General features: G+C 39.9%; 1 protein-coding gene across 1 annotated transcript in view; it reads left to right on the forward strand.

Moving 5' to 3' along the window:
* LOC128514196 (1-phosphatidylinositol 4,5-bisphosphate phosphodiesterase delta-1-like) overlaps positions 1 to 21,635 on the forward strand; it is a 32,940-nt gene continuing 11,305 nt past the window's right edge. Inside the window, exons 1-13 of the mRNA XM_053487931.1 lie at positions 1 to 83; positions 3,256 to 3,405; positions 6,496 to 6,724; positions 6,900 to 7,029; positions 8,534 to 8,762; positions 9,415 to 9,616; positions 11,223 to 11,367; positions 13,998 to 14,150; positions 14,417 to 14,578; positions 14,787 to 14,934; positions 16,282 to 16,398; positions 19,198 to 19,376; positions 21,465 to 21,585. Of these exons, the coding sequence (XP_053343906.1) occupies positions 53 to 83; positions 3,256 to 3,405; positions 6,496 to 6,724; positions 6,900 to 7,029; positions 8,534 to 8,762; positions 9,415 to 9,616; positions 11,223 to 11,367; positions 13,998 to 14,150; positions 14,417 to 14,578; positions 14,787 to 14,934; positions 16,282 to 16,398; positions 19,198 to 19,376; positions 21,465 to 21,585 (1,996 nt within the window). The 5' untranslated portion in view covers positions 1 to 52. The remainder of the gene's footprint in view (positions 84 to 3,255; positions 3,406 to 6,495; positions 6,725 to 6,899; positions 7,030 to 8,533; positions 8,763 to 9,414; positions 9,617 to 11,222; positions 11,368 to 13,997; positions 14,151 to 14,416; positions 14,579 to 14,786; positions 14,935 to 16,281; positions 16,399 to 19,197; positions 19,377 to 21,464; positions 21,586 to 21,635) is intronic.

Genomic DNA, 21,635 nt, shown 5'->3' on the forward strand with positions numbered 1-21,635 from the left:
GTTTTAACTTGGTTGCCCAAGCTGTGTTTAATGGGAATTGCTGGAACAAGCAATGGAGATTGATGGAAATCTCGGCAAACACGGTAAGTGATAAAGGGTCCCAGAGGAACTCGGGTGCGAGAAGCTCTTGCTTATGTTGAAGGAAAAGTGAAAGGATGAGATTTAAATATGTACAGTTAAGACTTCTTTATCCCTGAATGCGAGAGTGAGTGGCTGATTCTGATGATGTCATTTAATATGTTGAACTGTCAACAATGCTGAATTATGTATTGCCTTAATTCTCAACTTGTTTTAAAAGCATATACTGTAGGTATGGTATTATACATTAGGGCTTTACATGAAAGAAGTTTTTTTAATCATAATTTTAAAAGGACACTCATTCCATGTTGTTATATAGGAGAAAACATGTATGAATGTCATTTTTGGGTATAAATGATGTGAAATTTGATTTCCTTTCCATACATACTCTATATTCTATACATTAAAATACAAATTTTATTATTCTATAGTCTCAGTATAGTTTCAGTTAAATGTAAATGTACTTATTCATATGGACTTATACATTATATTTAGTGGGTTTGTGAGACAACCTGCCGTTTTGTTGAACACAAACTATAGTACAGTACTGTTTTTTTTTGTAACCTTGTGCAAATTAAACCTGTTGAACTAAAATTTGCATCATAATTACTGATGTAATGTTTTTGTTTTAAAACATGTTATAGTGTACAGTGGTGTCAAATGTATTTACATTCCATACTTGGGTAGAAGTGTAGATACTAGGGTTTAAAAAGACTTCTTTAGAAGTTGAAGTATCAACTCAAGCTTTTTACTCAAGTAAAAGTGTAAAAGTACTGGTTTCAAAACTACTTATAATATAAAAGTAAAAGTAACGTAAGGGGGAAAAAGCATTAAGGATAAAAGCTTAGGCTGTGCCACGGGCCTATATACTGCACTAACACCTCATAAAAAGGGAAAAATGTGTTGTTGTTTTTTTGTTGTATTTTTTAACAGCCATAGTGATTTGTGATACTGTATATGGCAATTAAAAAAGAATGCATTTTAGTACAATGCAAATACATTAAAGAACCATATATGTGTACTACTGAGCATTAACATGTTTCATGGAGAAGAAGATATGATAACTAGTTGCCTATAAGTATTTTAATGGTGCAAAAAGTCAAACTTCAGAGGCGTGTCATCAGTAACCTTTATTGGAATGTAAATGTACATCCAAGCTTAGCTGCAGGAATCTGTGTGAGGGCAACATGCAAGGAAATTAGTGCACCCAGGGCAGGCTTAGTAACAATTACCCTTGTATGGTTGTCTACGGTAGTGGTAGCACAGGTAGTGCTGACAGAATGAATGATTAATCCAAGTGATAAAAAATAAAATAAAATAAAATAAAAATACACTCAACAAAAATATAAACGCAACACCTTTGTTTCTGCTCCGGTTTTTCATGAGATGGACTTAAAGATCTAAAATTCATTCCAGATACACAATATTACCATTTCTCTCAAACATTGTTCATCAGTCTACATGTGTGATAGTGAGCACTTCTGCTTTGCTGAGATAATCCATCCCACCTCACAGGTGTGCCACATCAAGATGCTGATCTAACATCATGAGTAGTGCACAGGTGTACCTTATACTGCCCACAATAAAAGGCCACCCTGGAATGTGCAGTTTTGTCTCACAGCAAAATGCCACAGATGCCACAAGCATTGAGGGAGCGTGCAATTGGCATGCTGACAGCAGGAATGTCAACCAGATCTGTTGCTCGTGCATTGAATGTTCATTTCTCCACCATAAGCCGTCTCCAAAGGCGTTTCAGAGAATATGGCAGTACATCCAACCGGCCTCACAAACGCAGACCATGTGTAACCACACCAGCCCAGGACCTCCACATCCAGCAGGTTCACCTCCAAGATCGTCTGAGACCAGCCACCCGGACAGCTGCTGAAACAATTGGTTTGCCTAACCAAACAATTTCTGCACAAACTGTCAGAAATCGTCTCAGGGAAGCTCAACTGCATGCTCGTCGTCCTCATCGGGGTCTTGACCTGACTCCAGCTCGTCGCCGTAACAGACTTGAGTGGGCAAATGCTCACATTCGATGGCGTCTGGCACGTTGGAGAGGTGTTCTCTTCACGGATGAATCTCGGTTTACATTGTTCAGGGCAGATGGCAGACAGCGTGTGTGGCGTCGTGTGGGTGAGAGCTTTGCTGAGGTCAATGTTGTGGATGGAGTGGCCCATGGTGGTGGTGGGGTTATGGTATGGGCAGGCATCTGTTATGGACGAAGAACACAGGTACATTTTATTGATGGTATTGTAGCGTTTTTACGCCGGGAAGGATGGTGGAGAGACAAGTGAGCTTATTTGCTGCCCAATGCAATGGCTGGGAGTACTTTATTAGCACACAGCAGGTATGGCATGAGCAGCACTTTCACTCAGAAGCCTACATCCAATTCAGCACTAGTTTGAACTGGAGCACATTTCACACGTCACACCCCCACACACACAAACAGGGCCGAAGCCACCAACCCAAACACCTTTCCCCAATATGGTGAACACACCGACATTCCCGCAAGGCATGCTGGTCGTCAGCCGCCGCCCCGCCCACGCCACAGTATTTTGAATGCACAGAGATACCGTGATGAGATCCTGAGGCCCATTGTTGTGCCATACATCCATGAACATCACCTCATGTTTCAGCAAGATGATGCACGGCCCCATGTTGCAAGGATCTGTACAGTTCTTGGAAGCTGAAAATGTCCCAGTTCTTGCATGGCCAGCATACTCACCTGGACATGTCACCCGTTGAGCATGTTTGGGATGTGCTTGACCGGCGTATACGACAGTGTGTACCAGTTCCCGCTAATATCCAACAACTTAGCACAGCCATTGAAGAGGAGTGGACCAACATTCCACAGGCCACAATTGACAATCTGATAAACTCTATGCAAAGAAGATGTGTTGCACTGCATGAGGCAAATGGTGGTCACACCAGATACTGACCGGTCCCCAGACCCCCAATAAAGCAAAAAACTGCACATTCCAGGGTGGCCTTTTATTGTGGGCAGTATAAGGTACACCTGTGCACTACTCATGATGTTAGATCAGCATCTTGATGTGGCACACCTGTGAGGTGGGATGGTTTATCTCAGCAAAGCAGAAGTGCTCACTATCACACATTGTATAGATTTTTAAGGCTGGTTTAATATGTGTGTGTGTGTGTGTGTGTGTAACTCAGGTCTGGAGGGTGATGCACTCGTGCAGTTCCTGACTAAGGGAGGTGAGCTAACCGCGGTGAAATCCAACAAATGGAAAAAGAAGAGCTTCTACAGGCTGATGGAGGACGGCCGAACCATGAGGCAAGAGAGCTTCATAAGAGACAACACCTGTAAGCACAACCACTTTATTTATTGTTTTTAAACAGGAAATGGAATAGGATATATACAGTACTGTAAAAGTGGTGCTCAACAAGGAGGGCTGTATAGATAGCTTAAGGCTTTCACACTCCCAAAAACTACCCCACTGTTTAACTTGTTATAAAGTAGACGTGATTTCTTTTGTGAGGCCGATTTTCTCCCTGATTCAACCCACCAGGGAGGGCAAAGACTATTGCACGCTTCCTCCAGGACATGTGACACCAGCCAACTGCTTCTTGCATGCAATGTGGGGAAATGGCATAAGACAATCAGAGGAAAGGGCTTATCCAAACCTTCTGCATGCGTGAGCTCACAGACAGACCCAAATAGCAGTCCCTCACAACTTAAATGATCTAAGTACAAAATACTTGTTTTAAATAAGCGAACTTTAAGTATACTAGTCATTAGTCTGGTTACAAGTACACTTAAGTATGTTTGGCATGCTAGGATTTAATATACTGTACTTGGCATGCTTTTTTTTTTTTTCTTACTTGGGCTATCATAAAAAGTTCTATGCTTCAAATAGTCCCAAATAGAATTTCCCCATTCGTGCACTAAAGGAGATAGAGGAGAATGTCCGGGGGAATCAATGAACATTTTTTATACAGTATATATATTTACAAAAAAAAAAAAAGATTATTTATCATCTTGAACTTTACAAAAAGGCCTGCGTAGGAATCATGCTCAAAGTCCATTAAAATATAAAATATTCATGAAATATCGTTGGTTTAGACTAGAACATAAAAGTAAGAACTTTATGTAAAGAAATAACTAAAGCAAAAGTCTGCCCTACTTTTACATCTAAAGATAAAACCTGAGTGGAGGCAGTTTGTGAAAGCATCAATGCCACCTATCATTTCCCTTCACAGACACCTGGGGAATGTGACAAACGGGGACACGGCATGTTATTGAAGTTATGAAGCACTGCTTATGACAAAGAATCTAAAAAAAACTGTTCTTCAGTCAAATAATTTAATATAAATATATAAAATGTTAATTTTTTTTATTGCGTGTGCCGTGGATGATGCCCATACCTCCTTGATCTGTTGTGCTGTAAGAGCTATTTTTGATTAATTATTTCCGACACTGTTGGCTGTGTCACCGTTTCAAAGCTACATATTAACCACTTACTTTACACACTCATCCATTGCGAGGAGGCAATACTAATCACTATGCCACCATGCGGCTACCCACAAAAACATAATAATTAAAGGGGTCCTATTATGCCATTTTAAAGGTTGCTAATATTGCTTAATGAGTCTCTTAAAACAGGTTAACATGTATGCAAGGTCAAAAAACACTTTTGTTTTCTTTATAAATAGATTTAATTTTACCCTATTTCTAAATGATTCGTAAACAACTCGTGTGAAGCAGTTCGAAGATTCAGTCTGTCTAAACCCCTCCTTTCCATGAGCCCTCACTGCTGTGATTGGTCAGATGGCGCAGTGATTTATGATTGGTCTACCGCTGCAGCGTGTGTCGGAAAACGAAACGCCCATGACCATAACTGAACGACGGCTCTGGAGACCCGTCAATACATAGAAAAGGTGGCGTCGGTTTTACCGTGTAACGACCAGCTGATTTTATATTATCTGTGGCTACAAAAATCGAGAGGTCTTTTATCTTTGTGTCGGTGTTGCGTTAAAAGGCCGGTGAGCAAAAAGGACAAACACAAACAAGTAGATAAAGCAAACATTTATTATACAAAACTAAATAAAGTAAACGAAAAGGTGCACCACAACCAAACAAAGATATAAACAATATTTACTAACTATATATAATAAACGGTATGTGTGTGTGAACGCAAGTGAGTGGAAAATGTCCGAAGTCCGTGTTTATTGTATGTGTGTTATCCGAGTATACCGAGTATGGTTCGGTCTCACCGGGGTTAATGAAGTCTGGGAGGCCGATGACGGAGGGTGAGAAGTCCGGGAAATATGTCCGGTCAAAGATAATCCGGTTAAAAAATCTTCGAAAGAAAATGATCCACAACAATCTCTCCTTCTCTCGTCCAAACAAATAACGGCAGTGCTGTTCCACCATTACTACTCCTCCTCCCCCCTGCCGCTCTTTCCTGCCAAGTTCGCGAGTGTTAAGTTCAGTTTTGGTGAATGGTGGAGAATAAACACTTAAAAAGGATTTTGTGTGCTCTCGTTTTTATTGGTTTTTTTTATATTACAAAGTGTTTAAGCGAACCCGGCATGAATGCTCGGTCACATTAACAGTAACGAGTGTGGTAACGTTAATTGTAAGAAAATATGTTACGGAGTGACGTGGATCCGTAACAGAGTAAAAATAGATTTGCTAACGACTCGTTTAGGCGAATGTGAGCCGACTCTTTTATTTAATAGACAAAAACTCCATTCATCGTGCACTGTCAGCATCACAGATAGTGCAGATAGTTTATGTTCACATACAGCTACATGACACTGCATAAAAGAAAATATTTGAAAAAGGATAATAGGACCTCTTTAAAACAAATGTATAGATTTTAAAACTAGTTTATGAAACTAGGATTAATTTCCCAGAAGCACCGCAGCACAAATATTATCATTAAATGGTAAAGCGAGCATTACATGAACACTCTCTCCTTGTTAACCCCTTTATGCATAAATAATTTATAGACACTAAGTCACATTTTTCTCAGATTTGCTTGGTTTTAGAGTTAAAATTGATGTATGAGTTATGAATAAATTCTGTCTAAATATTAAAAATAAATCAATAAATATTCCAGGGGCCACAATTTTCAACATTCAGGTTTGCTAAGTCCAGTGGCTGGTTTTTGGGAATTGGGTGGGAATTGATCCTGGGCCTTCCACGTGGCAATTTTGTTAAAAAAAAAAAATTCTTTTGGAACAAACAAAATGTAGTAAAGGGGTAAAGAATTATTATTTTTTTTTTTACCTTTATTTATTTACTTATTTATTTATTGTAGAAGGTACTATTGAAAATGACAAATGATCCAAAGTGTACAATAACTTACCGGAATACTTTCATGGGATTAAAAATAGCTTACGTCTTATATTTTCATGAAATATATTTCCTATATTTCTTCTCCACAGTTTCCATCGATGACATCGAGTCGATCCGTAGTGGCCGGCAAACCGAAGGCCTGCAGAAGTACACAGACGCCACGCTGGAGGAACACTGCTTCTCCATCATCTTCAAAGGCAAACGCAAGAACCTCGACCTGGTGGCGAGCAGCAAAGCGGACGCTCAGAGGTGGGTGATGGGACTGGAGAAGGTCATCGCCAACATGGAGAACCTCAGTTCACAACAGAAAAGTGAACAGTATCCTTTAAGAGAGATTGATTCATAATACTGTACAGAAAATCCTGAAAAATCTGGAGTGTGAAAAAGGTGTAGGGTTATTACCATTATTCCATTAACTGTCATGACGTATCTGTAAACTTACTTTTACTTCTGTGAACTCTTGTCTAAAATTGGCCTTACATCAGAGTCAAAGCTGGATCATCAGCTGTATGAAGAAGGCGGACAAAAACGGTGACAACATGATGACCCTGACGGAGGTGATGAGCTTCCTGCACAAGATCAACATCGAGATGGATGACGCGCATGTTGCTAAGTTGTTTGATGTAAGAAACATTAGATATATGATTTTGAAAACTTTTTACTGGACCTGTGCTAAATCAAACTTACTTACTTTTTTTTTATTTTAAATTTTTTAAAATTGTGTGACAATTTTTTTGCACAGTACTTATCATGAACATGGTGAGTTCTGTATACTGTCTAAGCACACAAGACACAAACATGGATGCAATGAAACTACCATTACCAAGACTTACACCCCAAATCACATGATCAGTGATCAACAACATCTGACATCACTTACAAACACTCAATATGATATAAAAGTACTTTCTGCTCGTTCACTTGGTGCCAAGTAAAAGCTCTGTATCCTCGTAGCCAGTTTTATACCAAGGCTTCTACAAGAAGTGTTCCAGACAAAACAGGATTTGAGCACAGTACTGTGTTAAGACTCTTTAAGCGATGTCTGTGGGGACTGTACAGACTGGACAGTTCCTGGGAGGCCAGAGTCTCACATGTTTCACAGGTTTCAAAATGTCTACCTTGATGGAATCCAAGTAACAATGAAACACCAGGATAAGTGCGTTTTACTCTCATAACTGATTTTTAATATTTGATATTTAATCCTTCGCCTGTTTATTTCACATACCCGTATTTTGATTGTAGTTTCCGTCTGCAGGACATGCCATGCTCGTGACGAATACTGTATATGAACGATGTGTAAATACTAACAATATTATAGTATAGATGCTCTCAAAATTTGTTTTAAATCTTAAAAAAAAGGCTTTGAACTGTGATATTTTTAACTACAACTTGGTCATATTACTGTGAACTTACTTCTTACTTATTATATTCATAATAAACTAAACAGAACCCACTGCTGTTAGTCTTATGAGATCAGGCACTTAAGTCAACATGTCATGTACACAGGACTTTTCTCCTTCTCTTTTCTCTTCCTTCTCTTCATCGCTGCACATATTCCAGTCATAAACATATCCGAACTTGTTAATATTGCAAGTTGATTGTTAATTAATATCATGGTGTATGCCACATGTATGGAAGTCATTCTAACATTAAAACATTAGATTACACTAGATTAGTACGTTTGGAGTGCTTTATCAACATTCCAGCATGATGTATGTAAGGAAGAACACATGATAAACCAGCCACGCCCACACACCCATGTTGGTCTATTTGCACTGTACTATACGTTACCCATAATGCTGTTCACCTGGCTTCATCTCTATGTCAAGAGAGTCAGCATTTTCTCCAAAAGTTGACACTATTTCTACACTGACATTTAATTTTTATTTTTTTTTAAACACCACACATTTCCCTCATTTGAAGTGTAATACTGCAGGAATAATACAGCATCGAGCAACAAATTAGCACCAGAATTACTAAACACATCACAGATATTTACATCAAAACACAGATTTAACACGCTGCATTGACATCAAAAACTCACCTGCCCTTTCAAACGTATCAGTTCCTTTTAAACTATTGTTATATTGTAATCTTTTTATTTATGGATTGATTTTATTTTTATAGGAATGTGACACATCAAAGTCAGGAACTCTGGAGGGAGCAGAGATTAAGAGATTCATTGACCTGCTAACGCAGCGTTTGGAAATCAACGCCATCTATGAGAAGTACGCTGTAACCGGTGGTCAGATGAGTGCAGGAGATCTGCAACATTTCCTGCAGAAGGAGCAAAAGGAAAACGTGTCAGTGGAGTATGCGCGGAAGCTTATAGACAAATATGAGCCAGATGTTACAGGTAAGAGCCTCAACACATCTGCCAGGGCATTCCTCTGTGTATACAGTGTGTGTGTATATATATATATATATATATATATATATATATATATATATATATATATATACTCTAAGTGGCTGCTGCGATGTGACTTTGATTGAACTATATGTAAGTTTGGATTTATTTTTTAGAACAATACTGGATTTTTTCAAACCTATGAAATAACACAGATGGCATTAGGTAATTAAATAACAACAACTACAACAACCTTGTCAGCTTTTCTGGAACAGTTCCTGCAAGAACAGTATTGTCAAGTGCATTTGCAAAACCCATCAAGCACCATAATAAAACTGGCTCTTGTAAAGATGATCCCAGGAAAGCAAGACCAAAATGCACCTCTGCTCGTAGGAGAAGGTTATTTAGAGTTACCAGCCTCAGAAATCACCAATTAACAAACAGCACCTCAGATTAGAGCCGTTATGGAGAATTTACAGAGCATAAGTAAAAGTGCAATACAATATAGAAAAAAAATAAAAATCAGGAGAGTCCATAGATTTTTTTGCTTCCAACCAAACCCTAATGCCAGTGGAAAGTTTTCGGACACTTTTAACTGTTCCACATTTTGTTTTGTCCTTAAACTGGAATCAAATTCCTTTTCTTTCTTATCATTCAGCCAAGCAGAATGAACGCATGACCAAAGACGGTTTCCTGATATACTCGAACGCTACGGAAGGTTTGATCCTTAACCCCGACCACATTAACATTTACCAGGATATGACGCAACCACTCAATCATTACTTCATCTCCTCATCTCATAACACCTACCTGATGGAAGATCAGCTCAAAGGGCCAAGCAGTACCGAGGCCTACATCAAGTAAGATCTCACATCTTCTCACTCGCTAATGAAGGCTTTATTTATTGAATTAAAATGTATTTATAGAAAGGGCGTTTAAGTCAACCTGGAACTTATGATAATGAAGACCTAAATGAATGAAGGCCTAAAACTGTTTGACATTTACAGGAGACTTCCAGTAAGGTAATTAACTGAGACTCAATAAGAGCATGTGGAATGTCTGATCTTTGAAGTTATTAAAGGCAGGGTGGTTTTATGGTCAAAATGCACCAAAACATTTTTACTGCTTCTATAATTTTAATGATAAAAGGTTTCTATTAATTGAACAATATCAAATTACATCATATCTAAATCAGCATGCGGGGTGGTGTCTCCCAGATATTTTTGTATTGTCGTATTGATGCTGTCTTTATTATTAATATTATTATTATTATTATTATTAACTGTTACACATTGTATTATAAATTCAAAATGGTGGATCCAACTGGAGATGAACATCATGTTTGACCAGAAACATACAAGTACAAAAAAAGTATTAACTCTGATTTAGTATTTTTACATACAAAGTGTGGAGGAAAATAGTAAGGGGGAGAGGACACATCCTTGCAGAGCACCAGTGCTGACTTCAGTATTTGTGTGCTAAAAGTAACTCCTCCGAGCCTCACGTGCTGTTTCCTGTCATTGGAAAGCTCAGGATCTTCTTGAATTCAAACTATTGCTGGTTCTCTAAAGTGGTCCCGGGGAAGGCAAAGTAACACGCACCACTTTTATTACTAAAATCACTACCAGAAAACAGACCATATGAAATGTACTATGATTTGACCAAAGCTAACAGATGAAAACCTTCTGCTCCTTGGCTATCCTACTGTATGTATTGCACAACAACATGAGAGAATAAAGAACTGCAGAAAGAAAATGGAAGAAATCGCAGCTCGATGCAGATCTTTTCTCTTACCAGACTCTTCTCTTCAAATTCTCATGTGAAGTCACAAAACTGCCTTCTACAGGGAAAAATCTGGAAGCCACTGCACATGATCCTGATCTTCCCTTCACTACTCAACCCACCGGCTCCTTCTTCCCCATCCTCTCTAACAGCTGATGACTGTGGCTGATGGCTGATGCCACATTCGACAACCGGAAAATTGCAGCAATCCACCAGTCTTTTGCTCCCAACCCAACTCCTACACCAGAATACAGACCCTCCTTCTCACCCCCCGAGCAGAAATCTTCAACTTGTCATCTGATGAGATTCAGCAGAACATCTCGTCATCCAATCCCACCACCTGTTCATTAGACCCAATCCCTTCCACAATGCTCCAGACCATCTCACAAGACCTCCTTTCCTTTTACCACAAGCATCATCAGACATTCCATGGTCATATTCCTTTAATAAGGCAGTTATTCCCATCCTCAAGAAACCCTGCCTGGATCTAGCAGAAGTCAGCAACTATCGCCCGGTGTTGCTTCTCTATTTTATTTTCAAAATTCTTAAAAGGACAGTTTTCAACCAACTGTCTCTTCATCTCTCACAGAACAGCCTTAATGGTCCCAACCCATTCAGATTCAAAATGGCACATTCCACAGAGACTGCTCTTCTGACTCTGTTTTTTCATGGACATTTTTTTAGAGCGCTGTTAAAGAGCTGCCGATGCGTGGAGCTGGACTGCTGGGACGGACCCGACGGAAATCCGATCATCCATCACGGACACACCCTGACATCTAAGGTGCTCTTTGAAGACGTCATCAAGGCCATCAGGCAGAATGCTTTTAAAGTAAGTGAAGACACACTGTAAAGAAACACTGATTTCCTTATTATATGGTATGTGCCAAAATATACAGTACTGAAACTCGTGCATCTCAAATGCTTTGCCGATGGGGCAGGGCTCCAGCATGGCATGCTCCCAGTAGTGAAAAGGAATTTACAATGCAGTTGTTGTTTCAGGAATGGTGTGTGTGTGTGTGTGTGTGTGTGTGTGTGTGTGTGTATGCATGTGTGCCCTGCAATCAAATAGCACCTCGTGCAGAGTGTACCCCACTTCATGCCCTTTAGTCTTTAGTGAAAGGCCCCAGGCCCCTGTACACAGGATAAAGTGGAATAAGTAAGGCGATGAGTGAGTGAATTGATTCTCAAATTCACTCTACAAACGGATAGAGTCCAACAGGAAAAAACTAGCACGGTATACAGTATGTGTCTCCATGAGGCTGGGTATAATTAGTGGACTGAAAAAATCTCATGGCATTACAGATTTAATTAAAAATTGTTAAATACTGTATGAAGAGTAGGACTAGTTGATCATTAAAGAAGGAAACAAAACTAAGAAACATTATTGTTTGAATAATGTAAGTAAAACTGAATACCTCAAAATTGATCTTTAGTTCTTATCTACCTACATGATTTTTTAAAGAGGGCTGTACCAAAATTTACAGTAGGGCAAAAAAGTATTTAGTCAGCCACCAATTGTGCAAGTTCTCCCACTTAAAAAGATGAGAGAGGCCTGTAAATTTCATCAGAGGTATACCTCAACTATCAGAGACAAAATAAGGGGAAAAAAATCCGGACTTTTAACTCCCTCCAAAGATTTTCTATGATTTTGAGATCTGCAGACTGGCTAGGCCACTCCAGGACCTTCAAATGCTTCTTACGAAGCCACTCCTTCGTTGCACGGGCGATATGTTTGGGATCATTGTCATGCTGAAAGACCCAGCCACGTTTCATCTTCAATGCCCTTGCTGATGAAAGAAGGTTTTCACTCAAAATCTCATGATACATGGCCCCATTCATTCTTTCCTTTACACGGATCAGTCGTCCTGGTCCCTTTGCAGAAAAACAGCCCCAAAGCATGATGTTTCCACCCCCATGCTTTACAGTAGGTTTGGTGTTCTTTGGATGCAACTCAGCATTCTTTCTCCTCCAAACACAAGGTTCTATTTTGGTTTCATCTGACCATATGACATTCTCTCAATCCACTTCTGGATCATCCAAATGCTCTCTAGTAAACTTCAGACGGGCCTGGACATGTACTGGCTTAAGCAGGGGGACACGTCTGGTGCTGCAGGATTTGAGTCCCTGGCGGTGCAGTGTGTTACTGATGGTAGCCTTTGTTACTTTGGTCCCAGCTCTCTGCAGGTCATTCACTAGGTCCCACCGTGTAGTTCTGGGATTTTTGCTTACAGTTCTTGTGATCTGGGAGAGATCTTGCGTGGAGCCCCAGTTTGAGGGAGATTATCAGTGGTCTTGTATGTCTTCCATTTTCTAATATTTGCTCCCACAGTTGATTTCTGCTTATCTACCAGCCTGGTGCAGGTCTACAATTTTGTTTTTGGTGTCCTTTGACAGCTCTTTGCTTTTGGCTATAGTGTACAGTAGTTTGGTGCGTGACTGTTTGAGGTTGTGGACAGGTGTCTTTTATACTGATAACAGAAGCTATTAATACAGGTACCGAGTGGAGGACAGAGGAGCCTCTTAAAGAAGAGGTTACGGGTCTGTGAGAACCAGAAATCTTGCTTGTTTGTAGGTGACCAAATACTTATCTTCCACCATAATTTGCAAATAAATTCTTTAAAAATTCAATGTGATTTTTCTGGATTATAATTATTATTATTATTATTATTATTACTGTTGGACTACTGAAAAGTATGAACGCGTACAGCACCCAATACTTCTTTGGGACTCCCTTTACATGAATTACTTTAGCAATGCGGCAAAAAGGACTGGACTGTTGCTCAGTAGGCCAAAGTCCTCTTTCCAGATGAAAGTAAATTTTGCATTTCATTTTGAAATCAAGGTCCCAGAGTCTGGAGGAAGAGAAGATAGGCAGAGAATCCAAGTTGCTCGAGGTCCAGTGTAAAGGTTGCACAGTCAGTGGTGGTTTGGGGAGACATGTCATCTGCTGGTGTTGGTCCCCTGTGTTCTATCAGGTCCAAGATCAGAGCAGCTGTTTACCGTCTACAGCTTTACAGAGGTGATGATTTTATTTTATAGCAGGACCTGAAACCTGCCCACACTGCCAAAAGTATTAATACCTGGTTTAAGGACCATGTGCTTGATTAGCCAGGGAACTCACTCACCCTAAAGTCCATAGAGAATCTATAGGGTATTGTAAAGAGGAAGCTGCGAGACACCAGACAAACAACGCAGAAGAGCTAAATGCTGCTATCAGCTAGAGTTTCCTACCTTTCATGGTCAACCAGTTTTACTCTCCATAAAGTGTTAAATAAACACTGGGGATTTGACTATGCACTGTATATTGAGAAGTATCTTTTGTATGCTTTCATAATGTTAAGGTGTCAGAGTTATATACAGATAAGCCACAGTGACATCCATCAAGTAGCTACCAAGCTTCATATATACAAGCAAGAGTATTTAATCAAAGGTGTTTCATTTCTTTTTTTTTTCTGGCAGACGTCCGAGTATCCAGTAATCCTGTCTCTGGAGAACCACTGCTCAGTGGAACAGCAGAAAGTTATGGCTTACCACATGACGGAAATCCTGGGTGATGCTCTTCTCACACGTCCTCTGGGGACAGAGGTTCCCACCCGCTTGCCTTCACCTGAGGTCAGCGATATTTAATTACCCTCTCGCACTGATGTTAGAAAACGCTGTTTATATAAAAAGTACTGATACTCGGAGAAACCCATGCACCTGATCTTCTATTACTATGAGAAGTAAAGTGCCATATACCAAAATTCTCCAGTGTGCTTTCAGGTATCATTATAAAATGAGTGTATAGTGTATAAGGATTCTGTAGTGTGTACAAATAATAGCCTGGAAAACAAAACTTTAATAGCATTAAAGAATTGTTAAAATGTTTTTGCCTGCAGGAATTAAAGAGAAAGATCTTGATCAAAGGCAAACGCCTTAACAAGCTGGAAGCAGCATTTAACAACAACAACACGGAGGACGTGGGCACCGTATCTGAAGAAGACGAAGCCGCCGAAGCCAAACCAGAAGGAGAACAGGACGCCAAACCTAAGGACCCTAAGGTGCGTCTCCAACATTTTTTGTTGAAGATGAACCTGTTTATAAAAAGGCAACAGATCAGTTATGCGTGTAAAGAAGCTAAGCTTTTTTTAGGTTATTAATCACTATTCCTATGCTCTCTTATATTTCATTTCAGTAGCAATCCATTGCATTTATTTTTAACATATAGTTTTATATAAAATGTTTACTTTTTATTCGTTTAAAAAAAAGATCAAGCTTGCTAAAGAGCTATCTGACCTGGTGATCTACTGCGAGAGTGTCGAGTTTACCAGCTTCGAGGATTCACATGATAAACAGGCCTGCTATGAGATGTCCTCCTTCAAAGAAAGCAAAGCCAAGCATCTGGCAGAAACTACAGGTAGTTTGGTTGATGTGGTGTACAGTATATAAACCAGGACCTGTGCATTTATTCATCAAAATTTTAGCAAATTTTACAGCAAATTTTTTTTTACAGCGGGCTTGGATTACGAGCATCATTCGCTCCGGAAGCGGGCTCATATTCCAAAACACTCGTAAACCAAATAAAATTTTTCCATAAGAAATAATGGAAACTCAAATTATTTGTTCCACAGCCCAAAAAATAAATGCATAAAAATAATTAACACAAAACATAAAGTAAAAATAAAACGAATTAACCTGCACTTTACCTTTAAAAAAAGTAAAAATAAATCCCAACAGATAAGTGTTTCCGTTTATGCGCGCAGGCGCCGTGTGTGTTTGGGTCTGTCGTTATGTGTGTGCGCGCACTATGGAAGTATATTAGTGGCAAAATTCTTCAAAGCAAAATAGCAGGTTGAATTACATGAACTGAAAAAAACGTGTTGCAACAAAAATGTTTAAATTTTTCTGCATTGCAATTTAATCTGAATTGAAAAAAATACATAGAGCATTTACAATGTTTGAAATTTTTGCCACTGCAATTTATTGTGTTTGTATATTTCAAGTGAAAATGTAATCCAAGCATTTAAAATTTAATGCGAAAATATTAAAGTTACTAAATTGCAGTTCAAAAATATTTTCAAGCGTTAAAAATACAATCTTCATTATTTTTCAATCTTACAAATTCAGGTAGACAAAATTTCGGTTGCAAAAATTCAGGTAATAAAATTCAAGTCGCTAAAAGGTCTTTACATCCGGGATATCACAGGAAGAGCAGTGGAGAGCCGATTGCTGCTGTTCGTGCCGCAGTGTACTTTAAAGTGTGCTTCCTGCTCCCTGTGCAGTCTACTTTTCAGAAACTACTTACTGATCGAAACGCAGCCTTCTTAACTAACAGGCCGCACATAGCGCTCGTAATTTTACACCGTGCCAGTGGCAAATTACGCACGCAGAGAGAGAAAAAACATTGGTTTAGCTGTGATCAAGTGACGCTCGGCATCAAAACAAGAAGCGCATGCGTGATACCTTATACTCAGTGCTCGTAAACCAAGACTTGCTTGTTTTTCAAGTCAAAATTTATTAAAAATCTTTGCTTATCTTGCGGAACACTTGCAAACCGCGTTACTCACAATCCGAGGTTTCACTGTATACCCTTTTAGACTTACTCTAAATCAGACATGTCATGTTAGCATCATACAATATTGATTTTATTCTGTTTTGGTAACTCCAGTATTTGTAACTTGTAACTTTTAATTTAATATAACTTGTAATAACTTTTAAATATAATTTAATTTCTTAAACAATCTGCTGATTTTTTGCATTTCAGCAACCGGATTCATCCACCACAACATGGAGAAGCTGAGCAGAATTTACCCTGCAGGCTCCCGGGCAGTCTCGTCCAACTACAATCCTGTGATGATGTGGAACGTGGGCTGCCAACTCGGTGACATTTAACTGCATTTCATTTATCAGAATTTAAAATATATACAGTGTCTCTGTGATCCCTGGTGTTTTCTGCTGAGACTTAAGGGTTCTGTAGTAATTCAAGAGACCACTATAGTGAAGCTGTCCCGCTCTCTGCTCACTCCCGCTGTTCTAAGACCACTCTCACTTTTGGCATTTCCTTTCCCACGCCCCTGGCTTCATCTACACAGCCCACGATCCCCGTTCCTCTAACAGAATAATCTGGCCATCACCATGGACCCAGCAGGTTTGGACAGGTTGAGTCATTCCTCACTATGCTCACTGATTTTTAAGCTTTAAGCTTCCATCTTTTCGTCAGAATGTTCTCAGGTGGCCTATGTAATCACGCTCCTTACCGGTAGTGCCAGGGAGTGGAGCACGGCCCTCTGGGAAGCTCATGTGCTCACCATGCTGTGAGAACTTTAAGGTCATCTCCAAGGAAATGAAAAGGGTTTTTGACTGTTCTCGCATTGGCAGGGAGGCCGGAACTTCATCAGGGATCCCCCTCCGCCTACGACTATGCCATCGAGTTCCATACCCTAGCCGCCTCTAGTGGGTGGAACAACAGAGCCCTAGCGGATGTTTTTCTGGAGCGTTTGTCTGAGGCTCTTGAGGTTGTGCTTGTTCCAGTCGATCTCAAAACCAGATCAACTGGAATAAGCACGTCATCACGGGTTTGAGTCCTTCATGTTTCATGACATGCTTTCACTCAGCGCTTACTCTATCTCCTATTCCAGTCATGCCCGATGAAACCCCGGACATCTCCAATGTTCCCACTGAATACTACGATCTTAGACAGACCTTTAACAAGACCTGAGCCATGATACTTCTGCCGCACCGACCATATGACTGTCCCTTTGATCTCCTCCCGGGCATCTCCCCTCCAAAAAGCAGATTTTACTCTCTGGCTTGGCAAGAAAGGGAGGCCATGAATAAATACATCACAGAGTCCCTCGCCAATAGAATTAATCATCCATCCTCCTTACCCACTGAGGCGGGGTTTTTCTTTGTCAGGACAAAAAGACGGGTCCCTTCGTCCATGCATTGATTACAGAGGGCTTAACGAGAGAAATATGGGCCCCAAGATAACCGACAGGAATCGATACCCGTTACTGCTCATGGGCACTGCCTTTGAACTTCTCCAGGGAGCAGATATCTTCACCAAACTCGACCTATGAAATGCTTATCACCTCCTCCACATCCGGAAGGGCGATGAGTGGAAAACTTTCAGCACCCCTACTGGGCACTATGAATATTTGGTGGTTCTGTTCAGATTGACCAACGCCCCTGCCGTATTCCAGGCCCTCATTAACAACGTCCTCCGCAACTTCTTGAATTCCTTTGTGAATGTTTGTGTGGTTGGACGACATTTTAATTTTTTCTCGAGGTCTGGAGGAGCACAGGCACCATGTTTGCCAAGTTTTGCAAAGGCTCTTAGAGAACAAATTCTTCGTTAAAGCAGAGAAGTGTAAGTTCCATAAAACTTCCACCACGTTCCTAGGTTTCGTTATCTATCCCTCCAAACTGGAAATGTTACGACCATGGCTCAGTTTAACGTCTCTGCACTGTTACATCACGGATGGGTTTCACGGCTCTGATCTAATGCTGCTGCTACGGCTTAGCCTCACGTCTTGGCGCTGCTACATCGCTACGGATCCCACGGCTCTGCTCCAATGCCTCCGCTCTCATTACTGCAGCACCACAGGAGATCTGAAGAAGCTCGCAACCTGCACCTACACCTGCACCTGGATCCATCTTCACAGCAGACGATCCCCATTCCCCTGACAGAAGCATGTTTGTTTTACAACACTGAAAGACATGTAGTGATTTAGCCGTAAACTTTTATTACTTGTTACCATCATTAGCATGACAGCTGAGTCAAAATTCAGACACCAGGCATGTATTTGGTGTTACACCATTCCACCATTGCAACCAAATCCACACCGGTGCAAATTCATTATGACATCATGAGTCAAGGAAGAATTGAAAAAAGAAGGGGAAAAGAAAAGAAGAAAAAAATTTGGGATTGTGTTGCATTTTTGTTTGTGATTCTGTCTCTTTTTTGTGCGATTTTTCCTTAATCATGTTTGTTATAATATTAGTAGTGCTACAATATGAAACCCAACGCAAATATTTATATTTTGACGCATTTGAATTTATTTTATTATTTTGTCAATCTGTTTAACACTATTATGATGGTTCTAATTATTATCTCTTCTTTTGCCTGTGATTGATGCCTTATGCAGCTGTACAGTAAATGGGTGTTAACCTGATTAATATTTTTCTTCACTTAAAGAGAACAAAGGGGCGTGGCCTCATGCTGGTGCACTCCGGCCGTAGTATACCTGTGTATGTAAGAGGTGGGACTATGGGAATGTACCATTCCACCAGTGTCTATAGGTCAGTCATTAATGGGACGATATGAGGTTGTTATGATATTGTTAACACCCTTGTAAAAGTTTATAATAGTCAATAGCGTCATTTTAATTTCGCCATATATCAGTAGCGAAAGTACGGTTTCGTTATCAAATTTTTTAGGGCTCAGTATAATGTCAGTAAATTCCAAAACAGCTTACTTTTAAAAAATGTCGATAACGCTTCATTACTGCCTCATGTCAAAATTCACTGTAGAGTAATTTTCATGTCCTTACGAATTTTAAATTGTTAACAGATGGGTTGCTAGGCTTGAAAAATTAATCTAATTGGTACCGACCGCATTGACAAAAATAAATTTTATACTATAGATTTTATATGTATATATTTTTGCCTGTTTGCACAGTGGCTCTGAACTTCCAAACTGGTGGAGAAGAGATGGATTTGAACCAAGGCCGATTCCTGCCTAATGGAAAGACCGGCTACATCCTGAAGCCTGAGTTCATGAGAAACCCAGATTCTCAGTTTGACCCCAACAATCACTCTAACGGACTCTGGTTCAAGAAGAAGATCCTCCAAGTCATGGTCTTTATTAGTTTTATTTACAGTACATAATCAATATATAATATACAGTGGGGTAAAAGTATTCAGTCAGCCACCAATTGTGCAAGTTCTCCCACTTATAAAGATGAGAGAGACCTGTAATTTTTATCATAGGTATACCTCAACTATGAGAGACAAAATAAGGGGAAAAAACCCCCAGAAATTTACATTGTAGGATTTGTCAAGAATGTATTTGCAAATTATGGTGTAAAATAAGTATTTGGTCAATAACAAAATTTCATCTCAATACATTGTTATATGCCGTTTGTTGGCAATGACAAAGGTCAAAAGTCTTCACAAGGTTTTCACACACTTTTGCTGGTATTTTGGCCCGTTTCTCCATGCAGATCTCTTCTAGATCAGTGATGTCTTGGGGCTCTCGCTGGGCAACACAGACTTTCAACTCCCTCCAAAGATTTTCTATGGGGTTGAGATCTGGAGCCACTAGGCCACTCCAGGACCTTAAAATGCTTCTTACGAAGCCACTCCTTCGTTGCCCGGGTGGTGTGTTTGGGATCATTGTCATGATGAAAGACCCAGCCACATTTCATTATTAATGCCCTTGCTGATGGAAGGTTTTTACTCAAAATCTCACGACACATGGCCCCATTCATTCTTTCCTTTACACGGATCAGTCGTCCTGGTCCCTTTGCAGAAAAACAGTCCCAAAGCATGATGTTTCCACCCCCATGCTTCACAGTAGGTGTGGTGTTCTTTGGATGCAACTCAGCATTCTTTTCCCTCCAAACACGACAAGTTATGTTTTTACCAAAAAGTTCTATTTTGGTTTCATCAGACCATATGACATTCTCCCAATCCACTTTTGAATCACTCAAATGCTCTCTAACAAACTTCAGACGGGCCTGGACATGTACTGGCTTAAGCAGGGGGACACAACTGGCACTGCAAGATTTGAGTCCCTGGCGGCGCAGTGTGTTACTGATGGTAGCCTTTGTTACTAGGCCAGGGGTAGCTCAGTGGTTAAGGCATTGGACTACGGTTCGGACCAAGTCGCCACTGTTGGGCCCTTGAGCAAGGCCCTTAACCCTCAACTGCTCAGATGTGTAATGAAATAAAAATGTAAGTTGCTCTGGAAAGAGTGTCTGCCAAATGCCTAAATGTAAATGTTACTTTGGTCCCAGCTCTCTGCAGGTCATTCACTAGGTCCCCCTGTGTGGTTCTAAGATTTTTGCTTACATTTCTTGTGATCTATTTGACCCCACGGGATGAGATCTTGGGTGGAGCCCAAGATCAAGTGAGATTATCAGTGGTCTTGTATGTCTTCCATTTTCTAATAAGTGCTCCCACAGTTGAATTCTTCACACCAAGCTGCTTACCTATTGCACATTCAGTCTTCCCAGCCTGGTGCAGGTCTACAATTTTGTTTCTGGTGGCCTTTGACAGCTCTTTGGTCTTGGACATAGTGGAGTTTAAAGTGTGACTGTTTGAGTTTGTGGACAGGTGTCTTTTATACTGATAACAGAAGCCATTAACACAGGTACCGAGTGGAGGACAGAGGAGCATTTTAAAGAAGAAGTTACAGGTCTGTGAGAACCAGAACAATGTGATACTCTGGATTTCTTTTTTCTTCTTTTGTCTCTCAAGTTGAGGTACAGTACCTCAATGTACCTATGATGAAAATTACAGGCATCTCTCATCTTTTAAAGTGGGAGAACTTGCACAGTTGGTGGCTAAGTAAATACTTTATATATATATATATACATATATATATATATATATATATATATATATATATATATATATATTGGTATTATATATACCATTTTATTATGCTATTCCTTCTACTGCCTGTTTTGTTCAGCAAATGCTGTGTCTTAGTAAAATTAAAAAAAAATTTTTTTTTTAAACTTTAGTGCCGTTCTCCAAAGTTTTTCACTGTAGCTACATGGCTATATTACTAACAAGAAAAGCAATCTTACAATTCATGAGCAGCGATCCAAGCAAGCTTCCACTAAATGTTTCCAATGTTCAGAATTATGTGTCTTAAAGTGGGGAACATTTGACTTCTAGGTCAATATAAACTGGGAACCCTGTTCTGTTTCCTCTTAGGTCATCTCAGCACAGCAACTTCCCAAACTAAAGTCCATAGTGGACCCCTATGTCAGAGTGGAAATCTTTGGAGTGCCGGCGGACCAAACTAGTGCCCAGACATCCTACATCAATAATAATGGCAAGCATGATTAGCAAATCTACACTGAGATACGTTTTATACTTTATTGC

This window comes from Clarias gariepinus, chromosome 26, assembly GCF_024256425.1.
Source record: "Clarias gariepinus isolate MV-2021 ecotype Netherlands chromosome 26, CGAR_prim_01v2, whole genome shotgun sequence".
In the NCBI taxonomy this organism is placed as follows: domain Eukaryota; kingdom Metazoa; phylum Chordata; class Actinopteri; order Siluriformes; family Clariidae; genus Clarias; species Clarias gariepinus.